Source organism: Cotesia typhae, unplaced genomic scaffold (assembly GCF_013202065.1).
Source record: "Cotesia typhae breed Kobodo isofemale line unplaced genomic scaffold, CoteBio_Ctyphae contig_413, whole genome shotgun sequence".
NCBI lineage: Eukaryota > Metazoa > Arthropoda > Insecta > Hymenoptera > Braconidae > Cotesia > Cotesia typhae.
This window is the reverse complement of record NW_027423750.1, coordinates 522,652-532,485: the sequence shown is the minus strand read 5'-3', so window position 1 is coordinate 532,485 and position 9,834 is coordinate 522,652. Positions and strand designations below refer to the sequence as shown.

Below are 9,834 nucleotides of genomic sequence, written 5' to 3'. Positions count from 1 at the left end.
ATAAAACAAATTAATATTTGTGATAAAAGTGTTTTTTATTTTTCTCAAGAAAATGAATAAATACCTGGGCGTTAATTATTAACAAAATAATGAATGTTAATTTATAATAAAATTAAACAGCAGTTTTTAAAATACTGGATAATTTTTCACGACCTGTTACAAGCGGCTATCAGCATCTGCTTTTCCTTCTCCCTCTTTCTGACAGTCTCGAGATTACGCTGCTTCCATGCACTTTTACGGAGTTTTATTGGTCGAGAGCCGACGTATCTTCCTGAAACACACAAATAGACACACAGTCATCGTATCAGCAGCCTCTTTTGTGTAAATAATCGAATATTTAATCTGTCTAGCTAAAAAAAAAAATAATGACTCAAAAATTATTGATCAGAGAATTTATGTCACTGACACTAATTTTACATTCCTATTTCTTCATATTAATTTTTATCACTTGTTTTCATTTTTAAATTTAATGGAAATTTAAATTAGCAGTCTTGATTAAGTTTGTTTTAAAAAATTGCAATTTTAATTTTTTAAAATCAATATTTTTGACAAAATTAATTTATTAAAAAAAATTTTAGATAAAAAAAATTTTGCTTTTTTAAATAATGAATTTTGTGAAATTGCACTGTAATTTCTTAAATATTGACTATTATAAAGATATAAGCTCATTTTGATGTTGCACTCATCAAGAGCTTTCATTTGAGTACCCACATGCATTTTTTATATATTTTTCATATATATATATATATATATATATATATATATATATATATATATATATATATATATATATATATATATATATATATATATATATAATATATGAAAAATTGATGTGAATACTCAAATTAAATTCTTGACTAGTATAACCTCGGGATGAGCTTATATTTTTAAGAATGTCAATAATTGACCAGATATAAGGTAATTTCTTAATTATTGACATTTTCAAAAATATAAGCTCATTTTGGTATTACACTCATCGAGAGCTTTCATTTAAGTACCCACATCAATTTTTCATATATTTTATATATTTATATATATTATATATATAAATATATGAAAAATATATAAAAAATGCATGTGGGTACTCAAATGAAAGGTCTCGATGAGTTTAACATTAAAATGAGCTTATATCTTCAAAAATTTCAATATTTCACAAGATAAATTTATCAATTATGTATCTTGAAAAAGCAAAAATTTTTTTATTCTCTTAATACAGATTATTAAAATTAAAAAAAAAAAAAATAAATTGTACTTGCGATCTGATTTTAAATAAAAGTAAATATTTTAAACCAAGGACTTATTGACAAGCAACAGGTAAGTGCGTCAATTCTTTTTTTTCATTCATAAATCTACCCTTCGAGGGCACTCAAGCTTCTTTTATACTAAAATACAATAAAATATGATAACCTAAAAATACAAGTTACTTTTGTTAACAAATAAATTGAAGTCATTAGTGCGCGTACACTCTTATATCCAAGTTTATTTTCGGGACAATATTAAATAATGATTCGATGAGATTTATTTATTAACAACAAAAATAAATAAATTAATTTAATTTAATATCACTATTCAAGTTTAAATAAATATTTTTCCCGCAAAAATTTTTATTTAAAATTTTTGTAGCTTTAAAAAAAATTTATTTTCTATTTAAAAAAAAAAAAATTAAAATAAATTTTTAGTCGCAAAAATTTTTTTTTAAATTTCAGCTTTGAGAAAAAATATTTCTAATAATTATAATTATTAAAAAAAAATTTCTGGACAAAATAGCGGATCAGCAGTGTTCTTAAAGTCATGGGGCAAGGTTACACCGACCAATTAAATTACAAGTGGCAATTCTATCAATCGGTACCTCAAACTCCATTCATATATCCGTTCACTTGTTCATCATTTCCAAATTTTGTCTTTTTGAAGGCAATTAAATTTATCTAGAAAAAAAAAAATGAATTTATTTAAAAAAATTATCATTTAATTTAGCTTATGAATAATTAATTAAATTGAGATTTACTTGATAAATGTGAAGAAATATTAAGTAGGGAGAAATACAACAGAGGGAAGAACTAACTGTGATTGGTTAGTTTTCATCCAAATAAAATCTAAAGTTACCAAACATTTGAATTGAACCAGCATCTGACAATCTTAAGTGGGGATAGAATCATGTCTATAGGTAACCGGTATATATAAATAATAAAACGGCGAGTAATTCTGGTATATATAAGGGGTTGTGGGAGTTGCCAGTGGAAGTTGTCACCAACCACGGGGTTGAATGAGTTAACCGCGGATTCAAACGTTCGCGATTCTTCCAACGATAACGATATACGATACGCTCTTGTTATTTATTTATTTTGATTTTTTCTATCAAGTGAATTGTGAAATTTTTTTCTTTAAATTTTAAGTAAGTATTTTTTTTTTTTAATTTAAAATTTTCATTTTTTTTTTTGTAATTTTTAATTTTTCTATCAATTTTTTTTAAATTTCAAGTAAGTATTTCTTTAAATTTTAACTAAGTCTTTTTTTTTTTTTTTTTTTTAATTAAAAATTTTAATTTTCTTTTTTGTCATTTTTAATTATTTTATCAATTTAAAAAAAATTTATTTTTAATTTTAAGTAAGTATTTCTTCAAATTTTAAATAAATCTTTCTTTTTTTAAAATTAAAAATTTTAATTTTTTTTTTTTTTTGTAATTTTTAATTTTTTTTTTAATTTTTGTAAAAATTCAAAGAAAAATATTAAAAATTTAATTAAAAAAAAAAAATTAATAAAATTCAAAAAATGCGTTTTAAAAATATAATTATCATCAATAAATATAGCCTAGATGATTCAGATAAATAATTTTGAAAGCTGTCACTTTAATAACTCCGAGCAACACTTAAACTTTCTCCTAGAAAAAAAAAAAAATAAAAATCAATAAATGTAAATAAATATATTTATACACTAAAAGTAATAATAAAATAAATTATTAAATAATAAATAAATATATTAATGTCTAAATATATAAATAAATATATTGAGATATTATTCTTAATTCGCCCACGTAAAAGTTAACGATCACAAGGCGCCAACCATTTACATTTTATATATTTGTTATAAATAAACACGGAATTTATTTTAAAATAGTCGGACGCATTTTTAAAATGCTTTTACAATGTAAACATTACTCATAAAAATTTATTTATAAAAGATAGTAATAAAATATTTATTTTTACCTTATAAGAAAAAATTAATTAATTTTTTTTTAAAGTTAGCCAAGATGGTGAAGATGATAATAGTATACTTCTTCAATGTTAACTTAATTTTGATGAGTCAAAGCGCTCCGGTGGTTACGGAGGAACAGATCAAGTGGAGAGAGAATACTCTGACACCTGTTTGGCTCCCGGCAGCACCGATTAGAAATGATCAATATCCGGTTGATTACAATTTATTGTAAGTAATTACAATTATTTGGATTTTTTTTTCAAAGCAGAAATTTTAAATAAAAATTTTGGCGGCAAAAATATTTATTTTGAATATTTTTAAAAAATTAACCGCAGCGCCACCTGTTGAAAATGTATTTAATTAAATGAGCGGGGTTTCGGCGATGCGTGTGTTGGCGCAACGAGCAGAGAGTGTGTGCTAACACACGAGTGCAGAAAAGCTTTTTCTATTAATTTAAATAAATAAATGTAATTATTATAATATTTTGCATGATTTTATGATGAAAAATTGAATGTTTATATTAATTAATTATAAAAAAATTCATTTTTTTTAGAAAAAAAAATTCAAAGTCACTCTGAATTTATTTTTTCTATGTTTTCATATAAATAGTGATATTAAATGAATTTTTCTATTCATATATTTTTTAATTATCCTTAAATTATACTACAAGAATTTTTTTTAATATTTCAAAATATTAAAAAAATTATAATTAATTAATTTTTCTTCTTCAGAATGAAGCACAAAAATGAAGATAAAAATGAATGGGAAAGCAGATCAGTATACGGGTCATTACCAGAGATTAAGTCAGTATTACCACGACAAACAGGAAACAGACCACCAAAGAAAGATTCTATTTTATCTCGTAGCTGGGGCGCAGGAGGATTACCTTTTTCCGTTCTTTATATGAACTCACGTGGATCTCGAATTCAACCCACAGCTGGTAATTAAATTTAATTATGCAAAAATCTATACTGACGAAATCTCTGAAATTATAAAGCCTAGAGACTTCAAATTTATAAATTAAAATATAAATAAATTTTTTTTTGTCACACAGATACCAAGGCAACCACTAGGAAACCTATAGACACTACCTCGGCAGTGAAAAATCGCGCAAATGGCAGGAATGGACCAGGGCGACGACAATATTCAATTATTCCGCAATTGTTTATATCCTACGGATGGAGTTCATTCGGAAAATAGAAACCAATTGTCTCTCAATAAGTCTATCTTATAATCAACGGTTATCAATTAATCCCTCAAGGACTATTAATTTATTTTATCGATCTCGGAATTCGTAATTGATCTCATTTATTTATATTATTTTTTGTAAATTTTTTAAAATTATTTATTGTATTTTTAAAATAAAATTTTTTGATTGAAGTAATTTTTTTTTTTTTTTTTTAAATTGATCCCAAGTACAATTTATTTTTTTATGACTGAAAAAAAAAAAAAACTCACCTCCCATCTCCTTCAGCGCCTTGCCACAATCATAAGGATCTTTGAATGAAATAAACCCAAATCCTTTTGTCTTATTTGTCCGCTTGTCTCTGATGACTTTTGCGCGTTGAAAGCTTGGATATTTACTGAAGACTCTAACCAACATTTCGTCGGTTACATCGTTACCCAAATCACCGCAAAATAATCTAAAGTCATCTGCAAATAATTAATTAAAAAATTTTTTAAAAATAATTAATTAAAAAATTTATTAAAAATAATTAATTAAAAAAATAAAATACCTTCATCCCACTCAAGAAGAGAAGGATCTTCCCAGGTCTGCCCACCAGCCATCCTGATAATTTTCTTGTTCTTCTTGCCCTTGCCCTTGGGATGACTATCTTCCGCATTTGCATTCGCCATGATAGAGCTAGCCTTGCCCTGGCTGATGGCCAGCTCGGCAGCGGTGGAGACTCCTTTCATTTTAGGCTGTTGCTTCTTCTTCAAATCTTCTTCAGGTATCTTGGTGTTTATTATCTGCTCTATTATCTCAGGGTGGATCATCGGTGCTGCTGATGCTCCAGAAGACACTGACTCGTAGGATTTCGGGGTACCACTCAGTATTGAGTCGCTCATATTTGTCATGTATGACGAACTTGAAATTTGTCCGGATGTATATGATGCATTATTTGCTAGAAATTAAAATTTATAATTGTAAGCATATTTTTCTAAATTTTAATTATTTTTACATGTCAATTTTTTTTATTTTTATTTAAAAAAAAAAAAAGTATCAAAATTTAAAAAAAAATTTTTTTTTTTTCAAACTATCAGCTGATTTTAAAAATAATTAATTTTTTTCAATAAAAAAAATAAATTATTAAAATTAATAAAAAAATAATTAATCGTAATAATAATAATAATAATAATAATAATAATAAAATTTTTAGAATGTTTATTATTACAAAAAATTAAAAATTATAAAACAAAAAAACATTTACCTTGTCGAGCAACTTGTGGAGGAATTAAAAGTGGTGGTGGTGGTGGAGGTGGTGGCGGGAATCCGATCATCGGAGAAAAAGCAAGAGTAGCAGCAGCTGCTGCAGCAGCTACTGAAGGTGCTGGTAACTCATGCTGCTCCAATTGACGAGCTACCTGACTGTAAGTATTAACCCCAATCACTGGACGCATTATTGTTGGCATCAGCTGACCTCCAATCTCCGCTTCGAACCTAAAAAAATATATTAATTATTAATTTATTAATTCACAAATTAAATTAAAATTTTTTTTTATAAGTAAAAAAAAAAATACCAGCCTGCTCATTTCGTCCTCCATCTGCCTAAGTTTATCATTCATCTTGATAAATTTAACTAAATACCTCTGTTGTTGATAAAATACCAAAAAGTGAGGTTATAAACACTTTATAAATTTTTAATAAAATTTATTAAACACACTTTTATTCAAACACAATTTTTTTACTTATTATTAAATAAAACAATTAATTTTTGTTTTACTTATTATTAAGTTAGTAATTTTCAAAACTTTTTTACGAAATTTTTTTTTACGATGTGAACCGAGCAAACGTTTGTAAGCAAATGTATACAGTACACTCATCCCCTCTCTTTTATGAAATTATCGGAATGTTCTGGAATACTTAGCTGGGTCGGTAAAAAAATTTTTTTTAATTACCGACAGAAGAAAAATTACCAACTCAATAATTCAATTAAATTATTATATAATAATTTTGATTTTTAAATATTTACAAAATCATCTATAAATTACAAGTTAAAACTCTTCACACATTAAAATTATTAATAGAACAAAAATCTGACATCTGAAAAATTTTGAATCATGAATTATAGAGCCCCAATAATTGCACGATTTTTTAAAAATTCAATTTGACATTTAAAAATATTTTTTTTTAAGTAATGATTAATTGGTTGTAAAAATTTCTATAATTACAAAAAAAAAAAATTATGTTATTTCACATAAAATTTTTTTCCCGAAATAAAAATCAGATGTCAAATTTCCGTTCTTAAAATTTTTGTCAAACCCACAAAAAATCAAGCAATCAAATCTTTGAGATCCTCATTACTCAAATACAAAAAAATTTCCCTAACAAAAGTGTCAGGCAAGAAGGTGAATATTTCAAAAATAATCTTTTCAGCGGCTCTGAGTAACCTGCACCTCTTCAAGACCTGCTTGAGCGTAAAATAAATAATCCCCCCATAAATAGGCAGTCTTTTAACAAGATCGTGATAATTATTAACACTTTGATCAAGATTTTTCGAAAACACGGCAAGAGTTCTTTCAGATTTAGAAAGGACGCAATAGTAAGTCAAATTAGTGCCATCGATCCTAGTCCTCCTGAGAACTTGGACCTCCTTGAGACAGTCGCGCCTGAAGTCGTCAAACTCGGAGCCACTGATCACGTTGAGGTTCTGCTGGATGAGGTGATGATTAATGACATCCAGCTTGACGAGGTGTTGCTTATAAAAACCTATGCAAGAATTCTCCCCAAACTCGTCCTCGGAGTCATCATCCTGCTGGTTAACATCATCCTCCTGGTGAATACACTCCAGGACAGAGAAGTTCTCCCCGTTGACGGCGTTGACACCAACGCCGGCATCCATCAGCAATCGGACGGTTTCCGAGCACTGGTTCTTCATCCCCTCGAACAGCAACGAACCGCACCTGTTCGCGTAGGCACTGTCGACCGCATGGATGTCAACTTGCTCGAGACTCAGCAAGTACAAGATTGTCGACGGCGCGGGGACTTCCACCGCGGTGTGCAGAGGAGTTCTGTAGTAATAATCTTTATAGATTATGCTATAATGACTGATATCCCTGGACTTGACGTGGATCCCGTTGATGTCCGCGTTGAACCTAAACAGCAAGTCTACCATCGGGTAGTCATTCTGAGACACTGCGAAGTGCAAAGGCGTCCAGAACCTCTCGGTGAAGCACGACGACACTAGGTTGACGTCCGCACCCCGTTTGGCCAGCAGCTCGACTACATCCAGGTTCTTGTCAATCACTGCCAGGTGCAGCGGCGTAAGTCCCTCTGCGAAGGACAGTTCGTTGATTTTTGAACCATGGTCTAACAGTTTTGAGATCAAGGGGAGGTCGCCGTTGCGCACTGCCAGGTGCAATGCTGTTTCCCAGTAGTAGATGTTCTTGTTGATGTCTATTGATGAGTCCTCCAGCAGTTCGTCGACTTTTGAGTGGTCTGAGTCTCGCACTGCTCGGTGCAGCAGAGACGGCTTTATTGTGTTTATGCATAGTAATTTTTTGTTCAATAACATCCTCATGATTCTGAAAAATATTTTTAGAGTTAGAATTTAAGAATTTTTTTAGACACACGAAAAGAACAAAATTCCGCGCATATACTATTGATTTTTTTTTTTTTTTATTCTATTTCATAAATTAATTTTGTCTGAATTATTTTTATTTTTTTTTTTATTTTATTTTATTTTTTTTTTAAATTAAAATATGTCAATTTTTTTTGTCATAATTTTTAATAGAAAATTTATAAAAATTAAAATTGAAAATTTTTTATTAAAATTTACTTACCAATAAAATTATTAAATTGTTCCTTTAAACCACGAAAAAAATTTTAATCAATAATTTAATTAAAAAAAATTAAATTTCAAAACTATTATTATAATTTTAATTGAAATTAAAAAAATTGAAATTTTGATTTTAATCTCTTGAAAATTATAACAAACTCCAAAATTTTCTCTGAAAAACAAAATGCAGAGGTTAGATTTTTAAAAACAAATTAACTAAATAAATATAAAAAAGAATGATTAATAAATTTACTTACAAATAAAAAAATGCCCAGTTAGAAAATAAAAATAAAATAATTTAGAAATGTATCTACAAATAAATGATTTAGCCGTCACCAACGTAAGAATAAACATCAAATGTCAATAAAACACTTAATTGCTCGAGTTACGGATTGACTCGAAGTCCTCCGGAAACTTCCGATCGTTTTCATAAACATATATAGGTCACTTAAGTGAGAAATTTGATATTGATTTTTAGAATGGAGTACGTGTCATTCTAATTACTTTGTAAACAATAACACCTGCAGTAAAATAAATAAATTAATAAATTAAGTGAAATTGTGTTGAAATTTTTTTTTGTTTAAAAAAAAGACTTAATAATTATAATAATAATAATTGTAAAAATGAATTTTATAAATAAGGCAATTTGCTTAATAATTTTTTTTGTGAATATTAATTGTATATTTGCTGAAAGTGATGAAGATTTATCAAATGATTTGTATGTAATTGAAGGAAAAGTATTTCCTTGGGATGGTTCTCCAAATGGATGGCAACTTATGACCCATGTCATGGCAAATGGTGGAGAGTATTATGGATATTTAAGGTTAGTTTTTTTTTTAATTTTCTGACAATTTTAATTTTTTTTATTGAAAAAAAATAAATTATTCTAAAATCAGCTGATTTGTTATTTTTTTTACAATTAAAAATTATCCTATAAATAATAAAAAAATAAATTTTAGAGAGGATGGAACCTTCACAATATCAAACGTACCTTCAGGTTCCTACATCGTGGAAGTGGTGAACCCTAACTACGCCTACGAGCCCGTGAGAGTAGAAATAAACTCCAAGGGTAAATTCCGAGCGAGGAAAGTAAACTTAATCCAGACCTCCCAGGTGATTCAGGTGCCTTATCCGCTGAAAATGAGAGCTGTCACTCCCTTTAGGTACTTCCAGGTTCGCGAGCAGTGGAGAGTCGCTGACTTTTTATTCAGTCCAATGGTAACTCCTCAATTATTGATTTATTTATTTAAAAAATTTTTTAAAGGCTTAATTCTTAAATAAAAATTTTTTAAAGGTTCTGATGATGATCTTACCACTGCTGCTGATCATGGTAATCCCCAAAGTAATGAATGATCCCGAGACCCGCAAAGATCTGGAACAGTTCAACAGTTTGACGAGTTACAATATGCCAGAGATGTCTGAAGTCATCACGTCGTTTTTGTCTGGCAATGATAAGCAGAAGACTAAAGCGATCAAAGCTACCAAAAAGCGACAATAAATTTATATTAATTTAAATTGAAATTGCCAGACACTTGACAATTTTTTAATTTTTTTTTTTTTAATAAAATTATTTATAATTTATTATTAAAAAAATTTTTTTAAAATTGTCTGTCTCTCAATTTCAATAATTTAATTTATT

General features: G+C 27.9%; 3 protein-coding genes across 5 annotated transcripts; 2 read left to right on the top strand and 1 right to left on the bottom strand.

The window, feature by feature from the left end:
• Positions 1-16: 16 nt before the first annotated feature.
• LOC141527878 (uncharacterized) lies at positions 17-8,629 on the bottom strand. 3 transcript variants are annotated; one of them, XM_074243602.1, is made up of 5 exons: positions 5,942-6,685; positions 5,628-5,857; positions 4,932-5,321; positions 4,654-4,848; positions 17-271 (listed from the first exon to the last, which is right to left on the bottom strand). In XM_074243602.1, exons 1-5 carry the CDS (start codon positions 5,980-5,982, stop codon positions 147-149), a joined length of 981 nt encoding a protein of 326 aa, XP_074099703.1. In that variant the 5' UTR covers positions 5,983-6,685; the 3' UTR covers positions 17-146. The 3 variants fall into 3 exon arrangements, 2 of the variants coding, with proteins under 2 accessions (XP_074099703.1, XP_074099704.1); XM_074243603.1 differs by having other exon boundaries at positions 5,938-6,684; XR_012479257.1 differs by lacking the exons at positions 17-271; positions 4,654-4,848; positions 4,932-5,321 and adding exons at positions 8,200-8,367; positions 8,453-8,629 and having other exon boundaries at positions 5,629-5,857; positions 5,938-7,941.
• LOC141527900 (uncharacterized) lies at positions 2,255-4,575 on the top strand. Its single transcript, XM_074243636.1, has 4 exons — positions 2,255-2,395; positions 3,242-3,423; positions 3,927-4,135; positions 4,250-4,575. The coding sequence occupies exons 2-4, from the start codon at positions 3,251-3,253 to the stop codon at positions 4,393-4,395; spliced, it is 528 nt and encodes a 175-aa protein (XP_074099737.1). The 5' UTR covers positions 2,255-2,395; positions 3,242-3,250; the 3' UTR covers positions 4,396-4,575.
• A 53-nt stretch (positions 8,630-8,682) lies between the features above and the next one.
• Emc7 (ER membrane protein complex subunit 7) lies at positions 8,683-9,754 on the top strand. Its single transcript, XM_074243628.1, has 3 exons — positions 8,683-9,018; positions 9,155-9,413; positions 9,490-9,754. The coding sequence occupies exons 1-3, from the start codon at positions 8,819-8,821 to the stop codon at positions 9,691-9,693; spliced, it is 663 nt and encodes a 220-aa protein (XP_074099729.1). The 5' UTR covers positions 8,683-8,818; the 3' UTR covers positions 9,694-9,754.
• The last annotated feature ends 80 nt before the right edge of the window (positions 9,755-9,834 follow it).

Coding starts and splice junctions, on each gene's coding strand:
- LOC141527878 (XM_074243602.1), bottom strand. CDS start 5,982: ATGAATGATAAACTTAGGCAGATGGAGGACGAAATGAGCAG. Junction 4,849..4,931: donor TCTTCTTGAGTGGGATGAAG/GTATTTTATTTT, acceptor AATTATTTGCAG/ATGACTTTAGATTATTTTGC. Junction 272..4,653: donor GGCGCTGAAGGAGATGGGAG/GTGAGTTTTTTT, acceptor TGTGTGTTTCAG/GAAGATACGTCGGCTCTCGA.
- LOC141527900 (XM_074243636.1), top strand. CDS start 3,251: ATGGTGAAGATGATAATAGTATACTTCTTCAATGTTAACTTAATTTTG. Junction 3,424..3,926: donor CCGGTTGATTACAATTTATT/GTAAGTAATTAC, acceptor TTTCTTCTTCAG/AATGAAGCACAAAAATGAAG. Junction 4,136..4,249: donor TCGAATTCAACCCACAGCTG/GTAATTAAATTT, acceptor TTTGTCACACAG/ATACCAAGGCAACCACTAGG.
- Emc7 (XM_074243628.1), top strand. CDS start 8,819: ATGAATTTTATAAATAAGGCAATTTGCTTAATAATTTTTTTTGTGAAT. Junction 9,019..9,154: donor GAGTATTATGGATATTTAAG/GTTAGTTTTTTT, acceptor AATAAATTTTAG/AGAGGATGGAACCTTCACAA. Junction 9,414..9,489: donor ACTTTTTATTCAGTCCAATG/GTAACTCCTCAA, acceptor AATTTTTTAAAG/GTTCTGATGATGATCTTACC.